General features: G+C 38.9%; 1 protein-coding gene across 1 annotated transcript; it reads right to left on the reverse strand.

Moving 5' to 3' along the window:
- Nucleotides 1–2030: 2030 nt before the first annotated feature.
- On the reverse strand, nucleotides 2031–9075 carry LOC147867562 (glutamate receptor 3.1-like). Its single transcript, XM_087339648.1, has 4 exons — nucleotides 8966–9075; nucleotides 3005–3036; nucleotides 2449–2855; nucleotides 2031–2354 (listed from the first exon to the last, which is right to left on the reverse strand). Exons 1-4 carry the CDS (start codon nucleotides 9049–9051, stop codon nucleotides 2031–2033), a joined length of 849 nt encoding a protein of 282 aa, XP_087195774.1. The 5' UTR covers nucleotides 9052–9075.
- Between the last annotated feature and the right edge of the window lie 13341 nt (nucleotides 9076–22416).

The raw sequence follows: 22416 nt of genomic DNA on the forward strand, positions 1-22416 counted from the left end.
GTATAGTCTATTCTTTAGTTTGTTTGAACATGTGTAGTTTCATACTACTATTAGGTACTACCACAATATGCACATTAAAGATGTTCAAGAACTCTGTTCCATTAGAGAAGGACCCTGAGCAGGTTAACATCATCAAAATGAGGATCCAAGGTATCTAGGATTGTCCTTATCAAGACCAAGAAGTTGGGGCAAAGCAGATCAATGAAATAGATATGTTCCAGATGACTTCTAGAGAACCAATGGAACCTATAGATGAAAAAGCAAGGGATCTTGTGAACTTAGAAGGTGTGTCAAAGCCCTAACATACTAAAGATTCTATTGAGCTTATTGATGAAGCCAATGAGGACAATCCTGATCAAATAGCTAATCTTGAAGAGCCTCCCTTACCGGAGTTACTATTGGATTGAATGCATATGGCTTATTCTAAAGTTTGAACAATATTAATTGTTAATTTAAGTTTGGTGTAATATATAATTTGAGCTTATTTCTAATTTGCGAGTAACACTTATTGAACTTAGAGTTTAAGTATAATTTTTATGTGTATATGTTGGACTCTAAAGTCTACATTATCATTTGGGGTATTCACTTGATAAATTTATACTCTGTCATTTGTTCGTATGATTTGGAAGTTATTGCAACCTAGTTTATTTTTACATTAACAATGTCATGTGTCACGTGTCAATGGAATATTTCTCTCAACATAGTAACATCTCTTAATTGTAACATTCACAAATTGCTTTAAGATTTATTATATATAAATATACACACAAAATTAGAAGAAGAAACTTATTTAGTGGGGTATGACTTTTAGATTATGCACAATGACTAGTGATACAATTTTACTTGCATTGACTTCCATACCATACACTAGATTTGGTAAAAAGCATGGTAGACAGAATATATGCTTGATGATTTTGTTGTCATGATATTATTTAGTTCTATTTTTCGTTATGTTTCACGAAACCATGTACACATGCATCGAGCCTTTTTGAAATTCTACTAAAATAAGGCATTTTTTAACATCTCACCAACATATGAAAAAGAGAATGCGACATATTAGCTGTTTCAAATGACCTGGTGTTGCTAGGTTTATTGCAACTAAAATCACGATAATTGCTTGTAAATTGGCTTACCAATTTGTTGATGAGTTGTTTCATTTTTAAGGGTTACCAATAGATATTGTGAATGATCACGATTGAAAGTGTAGTAGTGACTTTTGGACGAAAATCCTTAAGAAGTTAGAAAGAACCTTGAGCATGAGATCCACATATCATCTTCAATCAGATGCATAGAAGAAATGCATGAATAAAAATTTTAATGACATGCTTGGAGCATACATTCTTGCAAAGCGAACAAAATGGGAATGTTATCTCCCAACTTTTGTGTTTGCTTATAATAGCTCCAAGCATATATCAACGGGATCTAGTCCTTTTATATTTATGTATGTATTTGAGCCACATGCCCCTCTTGATACAAAACTTTCCAAGGGATATCCAAGATAATATTGCATATTTCTGGACATAATGTATAAAAACCTCAAGATACAATACGTTTTTATGCCAACTAGAATAGGCAACCCTGTGTATTCAGCCTTGGACATAATGTACTTCTATGTGTGCCTCAAGATTCAAAAACATTGTCTATGGGTCTATGCTAGTGTAATCACCCAGTCTTTCTTGTAAGTCATTTAAAAGAACTTAATGATTTTGGCAATAATCTACTTAAAATCAAAATTTCCATTATGACCTTTAGTGTTATATTTATTACAAACATATGTGACGAGGACAATTTTGATCTCACCAAGCTTAGATTACAAATGTTGTTATAACTCTGTTATTGCTTATTCCACTTTGTACACTAGCAAATTTGCTTTAAACTTTGATCTTCCCCAACTTAGATTACAAATGATGTTATTACTCTCTGTTGTTAATTATTCCACTTTGTACAATACCTTATAATATTCACCCCCTACAATTGTTTTTGCAACCTTGTCCCCTTCAACAATTAGTGATTTTGTGAGTATATTTGATTCAAGCATAAATGGCATAAGGATTTGCATTCATTCTCATTTCCATGTCAATGGGATGGTGAGGATCTGGTTTTCTATTCCTTCTGCATTGATTCACTTGGAACGATAAACATCTTAACAATATTATTCCAACATACGACGCCACTATGACAATGAATAGACCCCCGTAACTATGGAGAGACATTTTTACTGTGTCAGGAGAATTTGTAATGCAGACTCCAGAACCGAGCCACTTATCCTTGATCCTTTGAAGATCTCCGTTTTGTTGTAAAGATAGAATAGAAAGTGACATATCATTAGTTAAGGATGAGTTCTTTTGAAATGCCTGCAGGCGAGGGGGGAAATCCCTTAATAGACCACATCGATTGAAGAATATCCATATGGAAGTGGCAAGTTTAAATGCGATCAAGAATACTTACAAATGCAAATCCGCCAAAGTAGCCAATGTTCGAGTCAACGATCGTGTATTTGCATCCTAGGTTGGTAAGGAAGGTTGCCAAGTAAGGTGACTCATCAATAATTGCCGACACATTACCTGACGTCAATGCATTGTCATAATCTTCTTGCGTAATCAAGTTCATGAGTCGTTCTGATGAAATGAAGAGGTTATTCTTCAAGTAATTTACTTCGAATGAACCTTCTTGACATCCTATTTTTAGATGACTTTTTTGCAAGTCTGCGAAACTTCGAATGGTTGGACGTTGTTGTTGTTGTTGCGCTATTAATATAGATGACAAGCTTGCTATATAGCTCGATGTAAATATGAGTACAAAAACTAGCCAAACTAGTGTGAATGCTCGACCTGAGTGGGTTTTGGCGTCATCCCCTGCGAAGCATTCCCTTTGTTTAGTAAAATGTGTCGAACATTTTCAAGGACAATATTAATATATGATATCTAAAAAATTTTGAACTTAGGTTTTCTTATATTCAACAATATTTATCCACTCATCATGTATAATCTGAATGTGTACTTACTATGAGAGAAGAAGATGGCCATGGCTGTCAACCTGGCAAGATCAATAAATAATTGATGGAATACAAATTAGAAACGATGTATTCTATTAGAATTTAGATAATAAAAACAAGACTATAGAGATGGGTTTTGAATAATGAGGATAATGTTTGGTTAAAAACCAAACCATGGAATGAACATTTAACTAGCAAAGAGAAAGAGAGAGTTGTAATGCGTAGGTAATGCCACTACCCTTACTAACATAGATTTGATGAGGTAATAGGTCATACCAAACCATTGGGAATGTACATAGAACAATATAATCACATCTGTCACATTATTTACCATTCCACAAATCATATAGTTTCTGCTTCCTTTCATTAAGACTTTCCAATTACCAACATTTTGGGAAGGACAAGTGAGACAATATGTTATTTAGGTACTCAATTATATAATGAGTTCTAGGGGGGTTGTTAGGAATATGTCCCTCCTATGGGAGGAACCAACTGGTCAGGCCGAGAGCCGACAATCGATGTCACAGAGAGCGGACAATTGAAGACAAGGACTGGCCAACTGGTCGGGCCGAGAGGCAACAATCGATGTCATAGAGAGTCAACAATAGACGATCCAAGTCGAAGACAAGACCGACTAGTCAGACCGACCGGAGGGTCGACGACAAGGCCGATTAGTCGGGCCGACTAGACAATCGACACTGGAGTCGACTACTCGATCAGTCAGTTGATTAACTGCGATTATTGTTAGTATAATAATAGAAGTGAGAGTAGTACTAAGGAACTATATTTGTAAATAACCCATAGGTGTATAAGTATAAATACACTTAGGGCAAAACATCGTGTGATGCATTGTAGAAAAGAAAGAATAGAATAGCGTAGAGTTCCTATAGATGTGTGTTACAGAGTGAAGAGTGAGTGTGATAGTGAGAGTAGTACTAAGGAACTATATTAGTAAATAACCCATAATGTGTATAAGTATAAATACACTTAGAGAAAAACATAGTGTGATGCATTGTAGAATAGAAAGAATAGAATAGCGTAGAGTTCCTATAGATGTGTGTTACAGAGTTAATAGTGCGTGCGTGATAGTGAGAGTAGCGCCATAGTTGTGTGAGCTTAGTAACTGTGTGTTACAGAGTGAAGAGTGAGAGTGGCGCCATAGCTGTGTGAGCTTAGATGCCAAGAACCCTACATGGCGGATACACTCTATGTAGAGAGAGTGTTGTATACTATCTCCTTTGTATTCTCCATTGTATAGTGGATCTTTGTTCCCGTGGTTTGCCCCGTTTAGGGTTTCCACATTAAATTGTGTATTCTGTGCATTTGTTGTTTTTCTATTTCCGCATTATTGTGCATTTCACAATCAGATTTCCTCATAAATCTCCATGATCGAAGACCAACAAACTGGTATCAGAGCTGGAGGTGCAAGCATGGAAGCATGCGTGAGTGGCTTCCTAGGCATGATAGTTCTACACTTTTAGAACTTTGCAGATTGGAAGATAAAGATGGAAGTCCTTATCATAATCAAAGACCTATACGAGCCCATCGACAGAGCATAAATACCCCCGGGACTATTAGAGTTTGAATGGAAAGTTCTGAACAGAAAGGCGGTGGCCACCATCAGATAGTGTGTCGATGTGAGTTTCCTTCAACATGTGGTGAACGTCACAAATGCCTATGAGATGTGCCAGAACTTGTCAGGTCTATATGAGAGGAAGAATGTCATCAATGAAACATCTTTGATGAGAAAGATTGTGAGGTTGAAGTATAGGGAAAGGGAAAGCACAGTCGAGCATGTAAGCACATTCATGTGGTATGTAAACCAAATTGCAGCAACTAAGTTTCCCCTTGAGGATACAATGCAGGCCATTCTGTCATTGTGTAGACTACCGGACAGGTGGGAGAACCTGGTGGTTACTCTCAACACCTCATTTCAAGAAGAGAACTTGTCGCTACAAACGGTAAAGATAAGCCTCTTTAACGAGGAGACAAGAAGGAAGGACAAGGGTTTCAAATCTGACTCAACATACATGTAGAGGAAGAAATCGGCAAAGAAGTCCACAAAGAAGGGACAAGTCCTAAGCCAGATCCAAGTCCAAAAGCAAGCTAACATGCTTCTATTGTGGATAGCCTAGACACTTCCAAAAGGACTGTGAACACATGAGGAAGGACAAAGGTGTCCATAATAATGTCGAACCCAGGAAGATTCCTGATGAAAAGGGCACATTGGTCGTAGATACAAGTGTTAAGGAGATCTTGTTCATTTGTGAACAGGCAAGCACAAATCTTGCAAGTGAAGAGTGTACGTGGGTAATCGACTCAGGTGGATCTTTCCACATAACTCCGTCGAGAGAGTGTTTCTCGACTTACATAGCTAGGGATCATGGCTATCTAAAGATGGGAGATAATGGGGAGTGCAAGATAGCGGACATAGGAAGTGTAAGCCTAATGATGTTGATAGATTATCGATTTAATCTGAGGGAAGTTCTAGATGTCCCCGATATCAGATTGATTTGATATCGACTGGAAGGCTAGACGATGAAGGCTACAATGGTAGCTTTTGAAACGGCAAGTGGAAGTTCTATCGAGGAAACCTCATAGTGGTCCGAGCACAAAAAGAGGGCACATTGTATATGATGCATGCCCGACTGTACAAGTCGAAAGTGAACTTGGTAGCCAACTCGAGTGGAGAGTTATGGCATAAGAGGATAGACCATATGAGTTAGAAGGGAATGCATCTACTAGTTGACCAGGAACTTCTCCCGGAAGTGAAAGGAGTACACTTGGAGAAGTGTGTCGGCTGCTTAGTCGGAAAGTAGAACAGAGCAGCATTCTACTCAAGACCACCAAGAAGAGAAGTGCTCTTGGAACTAGTGCACACCAACGTGTGCTATGTGGAGGCTCCATCACATCGAGGCGGACAGTACTTCGTCACGTTCATCGATGACTACAGTCGAAAATTGTGGACTTTAGTACTAAAATTGAAGGATCAAGTATTGTCGTTCTTCAAGGAGTTCCAAGCAAGGGCAAAAAGAGAGTCAAGTCAGAAGTTGAAGGTGGTCCGAACCGACAACAGTGGCGAATATAGAGGGCATTTCGAAGAATACTGCAAGGACCAAAGTATTCGAATCGAATACACAGTGCCAAAGACCCCAGCAATAAACAGGCTTACAAAGAGGATGAATCAGATGATAATGGAAAGAGTAAGGAGCATGATGTTGCATGCTATGCTGGCGAAAATGTACTGGACTGAGGCGATGTACACAACTGTTTATTTGATCAATAGGTCTCCCTCAATACCATTGAAAGGTGATGTCCCACATTAGCCCAAAGTCTTTGCGAAGAAAGAGAAAGAGAACCTACTATGTCAACTAAAGAAAATCTTGTATGGTTCAAAACAAGCTCCATGCCAATGGTATAAGAAGTTCGAGTCCTTCATGTTGGAATATAGGTTCCAGAAAACACAAGTTGATCACTATGTGTATGTAAAGAGGTATGATGAAGGTTACTTCTTAATTCTCTTATTATATGTGGATGACATCTTGAGAGTCGGACAAGACATGAAGAGGATCTTGAGCTAAAAGAAAGCTCTAGGCAAGTTGTTTGCAATAAAAGATCTTGGACCCACTAAACAGATTTTAGGGATGCGCATAGTTTGGGACAGAACTAAGAAAGTGTTGTGGTTGTCACAAGAGAAGTATGTGACAAAGATCCTAGAAAGATTCAACATCTCGGAAGCAAAGCTAGTCGGCTCTATGTTACCGGCCAACTAAGTTGAATGTTAAGCAATGCCTAAGGGGTGAGAAAGAAAAGGTTGAGATGAGGAAAGTACGATATGCCTTAGCCGTCGGCAGTTTAATGTATGCTATGGTTTGTACGAGACCATACATAGCATTTGCTATGGGGACAATAAGCCGATATAGGAGTAATCTAGGAAGAGAACATTGGGCAACTGTTAAATAAATACACAAGTACTTGAAAGGCACCTTTGGGGTATGCCTAAGGTATGGTTGAAGGGTTTACCGACTTGGAAACATTGGGGGACACAAACTCAAGTTCATCCACTTCAGGGTACATGATGACTTATGCATGGGGAGTAATGTCATGGCAGTCACAACTTCAAAAAATATGTGGCCTTGTTCACCATAGAGGCAGAGTATATGGCAGCGGTAGAGGCCGGAAAAGAGCTGATCTGGATGAGAAATTTTCTCAGTGAGTTAGGAATGAAGCAAAGGGAGTCCTTGCTTCACTGTGATAGCCACAACCCCATACATCTAGCCAAGAACGCTATGTACCACTCCTGAACCAAGCACATATAGAGAAGGTATCACTGGTTACAGGAGAGAGTGGAAGATGGAGAGTTTACTCTTGTGAAGATCCATACTGACTAAAATGGATCCGACATGCTCACGAAGAACCTATCGATGGACAAACTCAAAGTAAGTCGACAAAGGACAGGGCTAACTAACTCCACCCATAGGAGTGAAGGGGGAGTTTGTTAGGGATATGTCCCTCCTATGGGAGGAGCCGATAGTCGAAGACAAGGAGTAGCTGACTGGTCGGGCCGGGAGACAACAGTCGATGTCAAGGAGAGTCGACAACAGAGGATCCAAGTCGAAAACTAGACCGACTAGTCGAGCCGACCGGACTGTCAACGACAAGGCCAATTAGTCGGGCGAACTGGACAGTCGACACTAGAGTCGACTAGTTGAATTGACTATTCAATCAATCGGTTGATTATTTTCTATTATTATTAGTATAATAATAGAAGTAAGAGTAGTAGGAACAGAGTGAAGAGTGAGAGTGAGAGTGACGCCAAGACTCTGTGCAGAGAGAGTGTTTTATATTGTCTCCTTTGTATTCTCCATTGTATAGTGGATCTCTATTCCCGTGGTTTTCCCTGTTTAGGACTTCCACGTAAAACTGTGTACTCTGTGCATTTCCTATTTTTTTGTTCCCGCATTATTGTGCATTTCATAATCGGATTTCCTCACGAATCTCAGTAATCGAAGACCAACACGTTTGTAGTTGAAGATTTGGGCAAGCATACTATTCTATTGTCATTTACTCAAGCAAAAGCTTTGTTGAACGGTAGATGCTCCTAACGGGACAAGGATCTTGAAAGATGAGATGAGGCAAGGCGTAGTATGTTAGTTAGGTACTCAATTATATAATGCACACTAGTGAGGGCATAGTCTATAGTCCTTCAACACCCAAGTAACTCTCCGTCGAAGGTAACTAACTTGTAATTTTAGCTGCTTGATATATTTATTTTCCTAATATATTTATTGTTATGATGAACTCTACCCATGGTTCACGTCTCTAGATTTTTCTCTTCTTCAACAACACATTGTCTTCCTACATTCCTCATGATATCTATCCCCTTCATGTCTTTCAGTTTATGCTTGTAACTAATCTCCCAACCAACTATGGCTAGCAATCAATCGTAAGATTGTTGTCTAAATAGCTCCTGGAAAACAATCTAGAGCAATTGGGTAGCAGTTACTATGAAACCCTAAACCCTATTAGGTGAGGGTTACTTGAGAAACCTAGACATCTATCTTTGGGTTTGGGTTAACTTCATTTTGATATAAAGCGCGATATTACACATGTACTCCCAGCCCGGACCTCGTCCAATTCCATGTTCCTAAACCGTAAACCCTAGACATCTATCTTCAAGTTTGGGTTGTCTTCTTTTTGCTATAAACACTACCTCGACAAACCCTCCACCTAAGAGAGTCTTGTATCCCTTGTCAATATCATAGTACCTGCTATTGAAAGTTGTTCCGCACCTTGTCAATTGCCATCAATGCCATATTATGACTCGAATTTAACATATTTATTATCAATATATACAATTAAATATTCGCATTCATATGTTGTGTGCGTTTAAATTACACACTAATATGAGGTGTTGAAAAATCTAGTTTGATACAAACAATATGATATGAGGTGATCATGAGTTCTTACCAAAACGATTTTGAGAAGGCCTTTCCCCAACCTCCATCGTGTTCATCAGCTCGGCCACACCATTCCACGAAGAAGATCAAAGACATTGTGACAATAAATAATGCTCCAATGGTTATCCAAAGTTGCCAAGAGAAAGGGGAAATGAATGTCCAGAATCAAATATTACTCCTAGATTGAAGTGGCGCGATCATTTGAAGACTTGATCCTATATATGGCTGGGTAAAGTCTACTAACTGTAACCGGTCACTAGTGATCGTCAAATCAGCAACTACTCCATCTACGTCCTATGACCATGCATGCATATAGTGAAAACCAATACGAACGTATTACTGGAGCACAGAATTAATTAAAACCTTATTAATCCAACTTGTTGTATGCTATGTAAATATCATTATCAAGCAGTGGAAATTCAAAGCACCGTGTGCTTGGCATTCAAAGGTAACGCAATATCTTCATCAAATCGGCTTCCGTATGTCAAAATCGGACAACTCCCTCTCCATACGAAGCGATTCTAGTGCATACATTTTTGGCTCTTACTCCATACACTTGTACTTGATTGCACATGTATTTCTTTGAGTAAAAATTTCAATCTTTGGTATTAAATTTGCTCAAACTATTCCTTGGACCATTCTACACAAGGATTACTAACAAAGTTACTTTATCTCTTCGAAGTGAGCACATCGTACTCTCTTGAGAGTAGCTTTTCCATACAATACAACAAAACCAATTATTCACCGAATAAGCCTCTCATATTTGACTTATTTGGCGCTAAGAAATATAGATCTTGCACAATTAATCAAATAGATCTTACAAGAATAACTAGAAAACATTACCTTGGCCAACCGATGCTTGAATAGTATATCATGGAATGTCAAAATAATTTTAACGATGCTAAAAATTACTTTTAAAACACTCATATGTATTGGAGTTCAAACTCTTGTCCACTGGATCAAACCCTCAATTATAGATGGAATTATCAACAATTTGTTAGTGCCTATGTCAATCTTTGAACGAGATTCCATGGTAAGGGGTATGATATTAGGACAATCTTAGTAATTTGTTACATATAGTCTCGAGGTATTTTATGGACTTAGATATTAGTTTCTCCCTGTCTAGCCATGACATCCTACTTGAGGATTGCCACAATCCCTTATGTCTTTTCTATCATTAATGTGCACGTAGAAATTCTTGCTAACATAGATATAAACACATTATCGAGGTCCATTTATCATAAATGATTAACCTTAAGCGATTGATTTTTACGAAATTTAAGTGTCATTACTACAACAAAAACAAAAACAAATTACGTATAGCTAATGTAATACCTTAGAGACAAGCTTTTGCACAAGGTCATTATAGGTTGGGTCTACAAGGCCATCTCCATAGCCAATTAATGTGTAATTAATACGATAATTAAGCTTCTCAACGCATTCTTGAAACACATTGATGGCGAAGCCGGAGAAATTGACGACGGAGTTGGGCGTGACCGGTATCTCAGACGATTGCCAACTCACAAACTCCTCGAATCCAAGTTTGAGAGGAACAAGGATCTTCAAGTTGGAGGAATTGGTCGCGTGCGCAGTCGGAAATTCAGGGGAGAAGAAGATGGCAAGCACTAGGAGAGCCGTGATGAGGCCCATCGGAGCATACATGGTCGGGGGATGAGAATGACGGCCCCAACGGGTGGCCAAGTGTGAACTGAGGGGGTGGAAGGGATGAGGGAGAGAGAGAGAGAGAGAGGGGTTTATATATGTAATAATGTATGTATACATACACATATACATAATATATATCATGTATATGTAGTATATGTATATGTATATGTATATGTATATGTATATGTATATGTATATGTATATGTACAGAATGAGCAAGTCATGGTCTATTGCTCAGAGAGGATCATCTGCAGAGAATCATGCATTTTGGTCAATCCTTCGCTGTAAGGATGGATTGATGTGTCGCTGCTAGAACCAGGAGATTCTGATTGAGCTCTCCTCGTTCGTAAGGTCATCTAAAGGGGAGACCCACAGATCATGCATTGCTCAATCGCCATTCAACTCATTGAAAAATTTAATCTGCACAGACTCATTATATTCAAACCTCTTTTTCAGGAAATTATGTAGAGAGGAATTCTTTTGAACATCATCTATGCGCACTACCCTCTGTATCTGTGTTGACCTTGAGGAGATTCCTACCCAGCATATTCTTCGTATTTTTTTGTTCTTTTTGGGGGGGTATTGTATCGTCTCCCATGATCCATCCTTTTTCCATAACTTCAATAACAACATAACATACAATATGCAATTTTATTTGTCTAATCTACGAAATCTAAATAACATAATTTGGATTAGGTTTTTTTTCCACATTTTTTATGGTTTTTTTTTTCATCATCTATCGTTTTGACCATATTTGCATTACTCTACTTAATATATATGGAAAATGAAGTATAAATCAAGCAAAATGTAATTTGCAATATAATGAGATAAATGTCAAAGGCCTACTCTACTTAATCTATCATTCATAAAGTAATGGAAAGCAACATTATCCGTAATATAGTTTAGGGGAGTACAACCCCTTTTATTTATAGTTCTTCATTTCCTTTTTTTGAAGTGTTCCTATTACTCCTCCGTTAGTAGTTACCATTAAAATTTGAGCTACATATAGAACTAGATGGTGAGGAATGTCAAATGGAAATAAAATGACAAGTCGCAATGATGAAGAGCTTATGCGAATGTTTATATGTATATAAATTAATGCATTTATATTTCTATGATTGTATGCAAATGATTGTAAAAAATGTGCGTGTGTGATTGTTATATGCATGTGTAAATGAATGAATGTATGCATTTGTATAAATTAATGATTGTATGTGTATATATGTACAAAGTACAATTGTATGTATGTTTATGATTTTATGCATGTATTAAATGTTTCTATATGGCAAATGACTTCTCAAATTTGGCCTTTACATATTCTTTGTTCCCATATAACTTCATTGCTTCATAAAGTTACAAAGTATAGTGAAGCTTGGGGATGAAGTTTTGGAGAGGACATTCATGCCATCATCTAGACAACCTTCAACCTTCTTATTTCCATTACCGGGTATAGTAGTGCTCCAGCTCAAAGCTTCTAAGGTGCATATTGTTGCACAATGCCAATGGTCCTCTCATATTTTCCAATGTAGTGTAGGCTAGGCTTGAAGCCTTAGAGATTTATGTCACGGCATTGTCCAAACTATTCCAAGGGATCTCGTTTTCACACATGTTCTTATCTTTAGCCTTATCATTGGGCACTTCACGATCAAATGATGCGAAGTTGTTCTACACCACACTTACACCCTTGTTATAATCTTCATGTCCCAATGCATGGACCATTGTATTGACCACCTTCTTTCCTTTTATATTATTATCAAGCATTCTAATTCAGGAGAAAAATATATCCAATATCTCAAAGGTACTTGGGACTTCATTGTTAAATTGTAATGTAAGTGTGTATGGTAATGGACACATGCACATTATTCAGGCTATTTATGATTTCATATATATGTACGCATTACCACAATCATATACAAACATCCATATAATAATTTATTAATTAACACATTCATGCACGTTGTCGTAGTGTATTTCGTACACTACGTGAAAAAGTAAAAATAATATAACCGATTTAATTACATATAAATAAATAAAATAATATATCAAGATATTTATCACGTGCATAGGGCAGGATTCAAACCCTGTACCTCCACGTTGACAAACCCCAACCTTACCATTATGCTACCTTATCTTTAGTGTTCTACAAATAGATTTAATAACTATAAGTGCTTTATTTGCACCTACCTTTATTAAAAGGTAAATCGTGCATTTTTAGAGTGCGTGAATATTTTATAGAAAAACGCAAGCAACTAAAAAGTGACTCATGCACATCTAGCGTGCATGAGCACTATATTTAGCAAATAAAAGCAAGGATTAGAAAAGCATCACATGCATATTTAGTGTGCATGAACATATTAGAAAAAAAGCATGTAGCTATGCTTAGTCTCTCCCATCACTACATAAGGATGGGGAGCACAATGTAATAGGTGTGTGAAATATTTGGAAATTGGATATATTTCCGAAAACACCAACCGATTAATATAATCGTGGGATTCACGAAAATAATATAATCTATACTTGTGGGATTCACAAGTTTCTTATATCTTTCTTTCAATCTAAATACATATTCTTATCTAAATATTGATTAATCGAATACAATACACTCGTGGGATTCACGAAATTTCTATCTCTCTTTCTAATAATCTATCCATTACTAGCCTCATCTCATATTCTTCTTTCTCCTAGTCCAAAACCCCAGTGGTTCCCACCCGACTCACGCAAACGATCCGGAGCCGAAAGGCACGACAACGTACATTTATACACTCGTACACATAGATACCTTACGTTTAACAATTCAATTATAAACTAGCATAAATATATTCAAACTAACATTTATACACAAGATTCTCATTCATACATACACATTCAGTCACACACATATAGCATACATAAATTGATGCACACATTCATTCCTACAATCAATCATTCATGCACACACATACATACTAGAATTGTTTATGTACGTGTTTTAGGTATTATGGAACTTATGTTGGAGAAATTACCATCAACCATCCCAACACTTATATTCTCCATATAGTTGCACGATGGTATCGGGGTATACAGATGAGGATATAACATCACACTTGGCTCTCTTACAAACGCTCGAGTATGATGACCTCCGTAAGTGCTTCTCTAATGCCATTGCAAACACAAACTAGGAGGACAACTCATGTACAACCACCAGCACCAGAACCATCACCAAAACCAAGAACACGTATAGGCACCGTCAAGGGCACTTCCTACATTGTTATCATGTTGCAAATAATGCAATAAGGTTTGATTGAAAGATCCAACTAGACTGACTTGACAAGATGGAGGGTCTTGAAAGGTTTGTATGTCAAGAAACATTAGCCATATTTTAGTCCATAGTTTCTTGATTATCTTGCTTTATTTTGTTAGGACATACTAGAGATGTACCAAATGTCGTAACCAGCTTGACTTCTAGCATGGGCTGAAACCTACAACTGGTGGGTTTACAAATACATCATCAACTTCCACACGATCACGCGTGACTCTAAAAATTGATTGTAATCTTGACAAGAGCCTTGATGGAATTTCTCTAGGACTTAGGGTTTTGTTTAAAAGAGTTAGATGACCTTGTGGAGTCATACGTCCCTCAAACAGAGAGACCCATTGAAAGAGTTCATAAAGGTTTCGACATGCTCTCAATGTCATAACATGATCCTATAATTAACACGTTCGCGTTCAGAAGTGGAAGGATAGTGCATTCCATTTTTAGATTCTTTTTATAATTTTGCAAATTTATGCAATATATAGAAACTTGTTACATTAGTATGACATGTTCGTCAACCCATATAGAATTTGCTAAATTATTAATAGTTAACAAGTTTTAAAGTAAAAAACATGTATTCTTTGAATATTTATAAAGTTGATGATCTCTGAATACAAAATTTATTTAAAATTAAGAATATGACAATTGCTTATTCAATTTAAATGCTATATTATGTAATTTGCAAAGTTGGTTGAAATATTGAGAAAATCATGACCTCTAGACATAAAATGTAATTAAATTACAGGTTACGAACATGGTGTATACAACATTTGATAGCTATAGTTAGTGATTATGCATTATGCACTCTAATACTTAGTGAATGCGGCCCGATATAATACCTTACTCTAATGTTAGTAAGAAAGAAGAAAATCAAACATATGGACACTATGGACATAAAGTCCATGTGAAATATCATCTAGAGTTTTCCCAATACACACACATGAATGAGGACATCCATACACATGTATCATATAGTGGATACACTTGGAGACTCATTATGGTCACACCCAAAAGTAAGGCTTACCAAACAAGGTTCTCTACACCATGACAACGAGATCTCAACGCTTGAGCCATAGAATATCTTTGGTCCATGCTATGAAAGACCACTATTCTCCACAAGCTCGTTTTGGTCAACTTTTGCGAAATCCTTCACCATTTTCTCCAATTGTTTGAACCTAAATGGTTAATCATCATAAGAAGATCCGACCATATATAAATCGTATGGAATATCCACAATGAGTAACGTGTACTGCTTGTTTGGCAACTTCTGGATCATCTTCGGCACATCACCATAGTACACATTATAATACAATTCTTGGGTGATATCATTTTTGTGGCTAAACTTCTTGAAAGTTCCGTAATCGTCCACATCGAATGCCTTCATTAAGCACCGATTGTTTTGTTTCTGTGCTCTTTCAAGATGGGCAAGAAAGGAAGTTGGAAAATCATGTTTGTCTTTGACTTCTCCAGGCTTCTTGCTATGACATGGTTTCTATGTGAAACAACAAAAGAAGTAACTCATACATTGTTCACATATGTAATAAACTAGAATGGAAAATTTCAAATATGTAATACTAACCCAATCCTTAAAAGCAAAAAAAATTTCCGATAACTCCTTGTATGAAGATGTAATTGAATACTCTTCAGTCACTTGTTCTCATGTTAAGCAACCAAGTGTTGCCGGTTAGGAACATGGCCGACCCTCAGTCCTTCGGGGTACGTATCAAAGTGATCGTGGTACAGGGCAGGAAATTGCATAGCGTGTGGAACGTAGTGAGTTAGAGCATTGTGGTGAAAATACAACGAGGATACGTGAACTTGAGGTAGGACCCCAGGGCTTCCGACCAAAGGATATGAGATTCATGCGTTTATACTTTTAACAATTAATGGAAATGAGAAAATATTGTAATTTTTCATTAGCAAAGGAAAAGAAAATTACAATATTTCTCATTTCCATTAATTGTTAAAAGTATAAACGCATGAATCTCATATCCTTTGGTCGGAGGACCCGGGGTCCTACCTCAAGTTCACGACACTCGTCGTATTTTCGCAACATCTTTGGTGAACCCGACGTGAAACAAGGCAGTAGGAGGATATCAAGTGCAATGATGGCTTCGACAAGCGGAACTCAAGGAGAGGAATTAACGAAAGGCATGGAATACATGCTGAAGGTGAGAGATCGGGAGGCTTTAATCGACAAAGATGTTGATTGAACGGTGGAGATAGTTGGATGGTTTGGTGGCAAGAATATCACAGATCTCCTTGCTACCTATCTAAACGAGATGTAGCAGAGGGATGTCAATGATCTCAAACAAATTTCTAGCTTTAAACGTGTGGTGGAACCAGGGATCTGTGAGCGCATAATGGAGATCTAAAACGAGCACACAACTTGGGCAGAGTTCGAAAACGTGGTTCTTGCTGAATACATGCTTGAAGATGCGTCAAGGATGACTCGACATACACTAATGATTTGGATCGAGAAGAAAGGGAATAATCTGTGTGCGGCAGGAGTATATGCGGAATTTGACCAAAAGTACAACTGACTTCTGAGTGCGGATCAACGAGTTCTCGAAAGAGATAAAGTCCTGCTGTTCTTGAAGGTGGTGGATATGAAAGAACGGCGAGAATTGGGCAGCCTTTTGGAGGTTGAAATGCAACCAAATGGCTTGGTAGCGGATTGGGCGGCGGTGAAGAAGACTTTTAGCCGTCTTGATAAGCATCGACAATGGTTAGAGGAGACTGATGTGGAGAATCCACAATCGTGGAGGACGATGCCTACAATGATCGAGCCGAGCAAGCTGATCAACAATTTCGACAAGAAAGCGATGGAGGAATCTATAATCGAAGAACTCTCCAAGAAGTTTGAAGCTATATCACTAGCCAACTTAGGTCGACGCGGGCCCAAGGGCAACATGATCCACTCGAGCGAGACCCGGAAGCCACTACGAGTGATCTTCAGAAGAGGCTTTAGATAGTCATGTCGACCTTACTTTGAGAGAACTACTTGGGATCGCGAAGAAGGAGTTCCATGATACTATCGTGGACCTTATTAAGTGGAAGCGGTAACAATATGATGAAGGGGAGATGAAAACAAGTGCCATAACCATGACAAGATCGAAAGAGGAGGAGGAAGAAGAAGTGGTGGGAGATAGCCATTACTCTCAACCTCATTGGCCAAGAGCGACAACGGAGATGCCGGTGAAGATCGAGGAGAAGAAAGAGACCGTGGTGGCCTTGATTGACCATGGCTTGGAGATCAACCTCATGTCGACCGAGTTCTACAAGAAAGTAAGATGGCCGATTAATACAAACCACCGATGGAGGATTTCAGTGGCAACGAAGGCCACATGGACTTGTACGTAGCTTGCCCCAATGTTAAGGTCACGATCAGGGATGTGGAGATTGATCAACACTTCTTCGTGCAAGACTCGGCTTTGCATCCTGTCATCCTAGGACAACCGTATATAACATCGTCCCGGATGGAGACCAAGGTGTTCGATAATGGAGTAGCCTTTGCGTGAGTCAAGAGTCTTGATAGTGAAAGATCTGTTCAACTCCTGATGGTGCGAGCTAATCACGAAAGGAAGTGAGATAGCCTTGGAGGTGAATCCTCGGATTTTTAAAGCGAACTATTGACGCGTAGCCCACAAATAGTCTGAGCAATCAAAAATCTCCACAAGGAAGCAAAGACCGTGGATTGCAAGGAGAAGCAACATGCGTCACACCTAGGGCACATGTAAACTAACACTACTCAACCAGAAGGACAAGCATTGGATACAAGACTCCAAGAAGGTGCTAGACGAAGAAAGCATAATCGAAGAAGAAGAATTCCTATCTCATATTCTGGAGGAAGCCTCATTTAACAACACCATCGGCGAAATAGAGGAAGTCATGGACTTGAGCTATCCACTCTGGATACGATCAATTCCAGTTGGCGATCAACGGTCGTGACATTACAACCATGAGGACTCCGATCGGGCTTGTGCGGATGTGTACCTTACCTCAAGGTGCAATGAACTTGGTGGCTCATATGGTGAATGCCATGAACAAGGTCTTGAAGGATTGCATCCCAAGCATCACGATGCCATTCTTGAATGACAATCCGAGAAAAGGATGTTTGGATGAGGAGAAGGATGAATCGAAAGATAAGGATGGATGCAGAAAGTTCGTCATGGATCATATGAAAGATTGCGAGAAGGTGCTCCAAATGCTCAAAGATGCGAATTTGACATTTTCGGAAGAAAAAATCTCATTCGGGAAACTAGAGATCTTGGTGGTTGGTCACTTGTGTGGAGCATACGGTCAGAAGGCTTCACCATCCAAGGTGAATGCGATCCAAGACATGAAAGAAGAATGAGTAACCCAAACGGAGGTTCAAAGGTTCCTTGGAGCATGTGTGTTTTATCATATTTGGATTCCACACTACGCCCACATTGTTGAGCCATTGTATGGTCTACTAAAGAAGAAGTAGAGGTTCGAATGGATGGGCGAGCATACTTTCTCCTTCTGAAGGCTGAAGAAATTATTGATGGAGGCACCTGCATTATGGAAGGCAGACTATTCAAACGGCAAGCCCATTTTCGTGACCGTGGATACTAGTCCGACCGGAATTGGATGGGTTGTCAACCAAGAAGACGAAGATTGCAACCGATATGCAATTCAGTTTTGCGCAAAAGTGTTAAGTGATAGGCAAAGAAGGTATGCCCAAGTGAAGAGGGAGCTATGGGGAATTGTATCGGCAATCAAGTCTGATCGTGACTACCTTATTGGAGGAGAAGTCATAATCGAGACAGATTGCCTACCAATCTTGGGTATGATATGTAGTTGTAGTACACTAGATATTGCCATACTACGTTGGATTGCATATATCAAATCACTCAACCTAGAGATCCTTCATGTAGCTGGGAAGCGTAACGTCATTGCAGACATACTAGCACGAGAAAGATACGACGGAGAAGAAGATCGACATTCTAATGAAGAGGATGTTGGCTTGGATTTCTTTACAAGTTCCTATGCTCGGGTGCTGACTACTTTCATAGAAGAGGACTACGAAGGAGAATTCGTGGTGATCGGGAAATACTTGAGTTCTCTCCAAAAAGATGAATCATGGTTGACAGAAGACTTCCACCAAATTCGGAAGAAGGGGTACAAGTATTTCCTTAAGGATGGAGCTCTTTGGAGGCATGCAAAACAGAAGAATGGGACCCCAATGAGAGTTGTTTGCAAGCTGGAAGACCGACAAAAACTAATGTCTGAATTTCATGACAATGTTTTTGTAGGCCATCGAGGAATATGGGCTACATTCGCGAAGCTTAAGGAGAAATATTGGTGGTCGTGCATCTACAAAGATGTAGCAACTTATGTGGAAACATGTAAGGAATGATAGATGTTTTCAAATGTTCGCCATCGAGATGAACTTCATCTGACTTACCCGTTGGCTATGCATGACAAGTGGATGGTGGACATCGTAATGATGCGAATGGGGCGATGGCATATGAAGTATCTTGTGCTCGCGAGAGAGGATCTTACCAATCAAGTTGAAGGGCTAGCATTGAGAATTAAGAAGACATCATCAGTATGCAGATTCCTTCTTGGAGATGTTATTTGCAGATGTGGATGCGTCAGCAAGATAGTGGTTGATAGAGGCGAGTTGGATGCCAACGAAGCTAGAGAATTCTTGTCTAGGATGGGAATCAAATTATCTCTTACCACGGCGTATAATCTGGAAGCGAATGGGAAAGTGGAATGTGGACATGGACTGATTGTGAAGGCTCTAGTGAGAGCTTGCCATGGGAAAATAGGAGAATGGCCATGTCTATTGCCATTTGCACTATGGGCTGACAGGACTACTCATCGCACGGTGATGGGATACATGCTGGAAGATCTTATATTCGGTCAGAAGCCGATAATGCCAGTGGAACAGAGTATTACAGTTTCATGGTTTGCATTGCCATGGCAAGATGAGATAAGTAGAGAAGATCTTCTAGCATTGAAGATTCACTAGTTGGAGCGGAAGTTGGAAGATATAGAAGTGGCTAAAGCGTGGCAAAAGAATGCAAGGCTGAAAAACAAGAAAGACTTCGACAAACGACATTGACTTTGTTCGAGGAAAATCGTTGAAGGAGATTGGGTGCTGGTCTACGACAGTAGCCTAGACAACCAACATATTACGGCTCGAAAATTTTCACAACGATGGTTTGGACCATGTGCTGAAGAAAGTGGAAAATAATGCAACATATCGTTTAGTAGAACTGGATGGTACACCACTTGCTTTGCCAATTGCAAGAAACAGAATCAAGATCTTTAAGAGAAGAGAGGCCCCAAATCTTGAAATCAAAGCTCTAAACGATGTAGCCTCGACCATCGAGGTTGAAAAAGAGTAATCAAAAGAGGAACCTCACCACAATTGGCACATATTGGTGCAGGTTTGGTGGGGGTGAATGTCATGTAGTTCTTCACACACGATGTCAAAAAATAGTAAATAATTGTTTTAGATTAATTTAAATGTCTTAGTACAAAAAGATGGACGTCTTCAAGATATCCCACATAGATAGGACAACATCGGATCCAATAGTATATAAGGAGGGTCAGAACCTATTTGTTATATCAATGTGTGGAGCATAGAATGTTCAAGGTGATTTGGGCTAGATTGTGTTGATGAATGGGTAGAACGACGCACGGGCGCATGCACCGTTCGAAAGGATGCGTGGCTCGGCAATTTGTGACGTACGGCTTGGCGTCTGAATCGCGGGATGGGTGCACAGTTCAAAAGGACGTGGGCTCGACGGTTCATTACACACACAGGCACATGCACGGTTCAGAAGGACGCGTGGCTCGACAATTTGTGACGTACGGCTTGGCGGCTGAAGCGCGGGATGCGTGCATAGCTCAAAAGGACGTGGGCTCGACGGTTCATTACACACGGCTTGGTGTGGCTCAATTGCGGGATGCACGCACGGCTCGGTCAGGACAATTGCATGGCTCGAGTCGGTCGGGACGCAAATACGAATCATGCACGGGCTGAACTTTATGGATGATTGATGCAACTAAAAGTAAAGGCCATGCAACTAAAAGTAACGGTCATGCAACTAAAAGTGGGCATGCAAAGGAACATCAAAGGCAAAGATCAACAAAGAACCCCATATATATTTTACTCTCTTCTTTTCTCCATGGGGGTTGCTCCCTTATCTTATCAAAGCCATAACACTCAAAAACCCTAATTTTTTTATCAGGGCCATAAACCGTAATTTTCTTTACAGAAGCCATATCTCTCAAAAACCCTAATTTTTCTTTTTTTCTATTAATCTCAGTAAACCTAAAACTTCTGAATCCCAATCTTGGGACATATTGGAATTTTCTTTCCCTTTGCTAATGAAAAATTACTAAATTTTCTCATTCCCATTAATTGTTAAAAGTATAAACGCACGAATCTAATATCTTCTGTTTGGAGGCCCCGAGGTCTTGCGTCAAGTTCATGTATCCTCATCATATTTTCACGACAATGTGTTTACTAACGGCGTAACACTTGAGACGGCTACAACCGAGCTCCTAGTGTGCGTAACCACGCAACTTGTATTCACCTTACACACTTACGTTGATACAGTCACACAGAGACAACAGAGAAGAGACAAGAGATAAGAGACAGAACTTAGAGAAGACCAAAACTATATTAAACGATTGTGCTTAGTATTGCGCTAGCTCTTTATAATGTTCATATGCCCTTTATATACACAGGGCCTAGTCGGTTACGCTTCCCGCCTGAACCGTTAAACGCGTTACTTCAACGCTTCTATTATAATTAATACGCTTCTTTATCATGAGTTATTTACGTGTGTCCTCTTACGGCAAACAACACATGGCACGCCTGTGGGACAATGCCTTGGCATGTCGGACCCCTCCTCCCTTTACTCGTCTTCCAAAATATTGAGGATATTTAGCGTTCGTCGTTACTTGTTGTGATTGGTGGCACCGTAACGTGGTTAGGCTCGTCGCTTTGTGGCTCAACCGGCGCTTCCTCTTTCTTTTCAATTGTTTTTCATTTTTTCAAAAAATAAATAAAAATATATTAAAAAAGTGGATTTCCAACTGAAATCTAATGCACTACATCGAATTTCAATTAAAAATCCAAATTTCTTTTAGGTTTTTCATAAAACAATGAGATAATAAAAAAATATTACATTTTCAACAAAATCTAAACCATTGAGTCGGATTTCAATTGCAAATTAATGTTTTATGAAAAAACATAAGAAAAATATTGGACTTTCAACGAAACTCAGTGATTTTGAACGGAAATCCGATGCAGTGCATCGGATTTCCATTGAAAATCCTGTTGAAAATGATCTGTTTTCAACGGGAATCCGATGCAGTGCATCGGATTCCCGTTGAAAACACATCATTTTAAATGGAGAAAATCACAATTTGTTTATTTTTAACACTTTTTTAGAGAAAAATATAAACAAATAAGAAAATTTTTAAACAAACAAGAAAAAGTGGACTTTCAATGG

The sequence above is a fragment of the Azolla caroliniana genome, unplaced genomic scaffold (genome assembly GCF_043228905.1).
Source record: "Azolla caroliniana isolate FFs.n. ecotype wild unplaced genomic scaffold, voAzoCaro1.0.p SCAF_2, whole genome shotgun sequence".
Taxonomy (NCBI): Eukaryota; Viridiplantae; Streptophyta; class Polypodiopsida; order Salviniales; family Salviniaceae; genus Azolla; species Azolla caroliniana.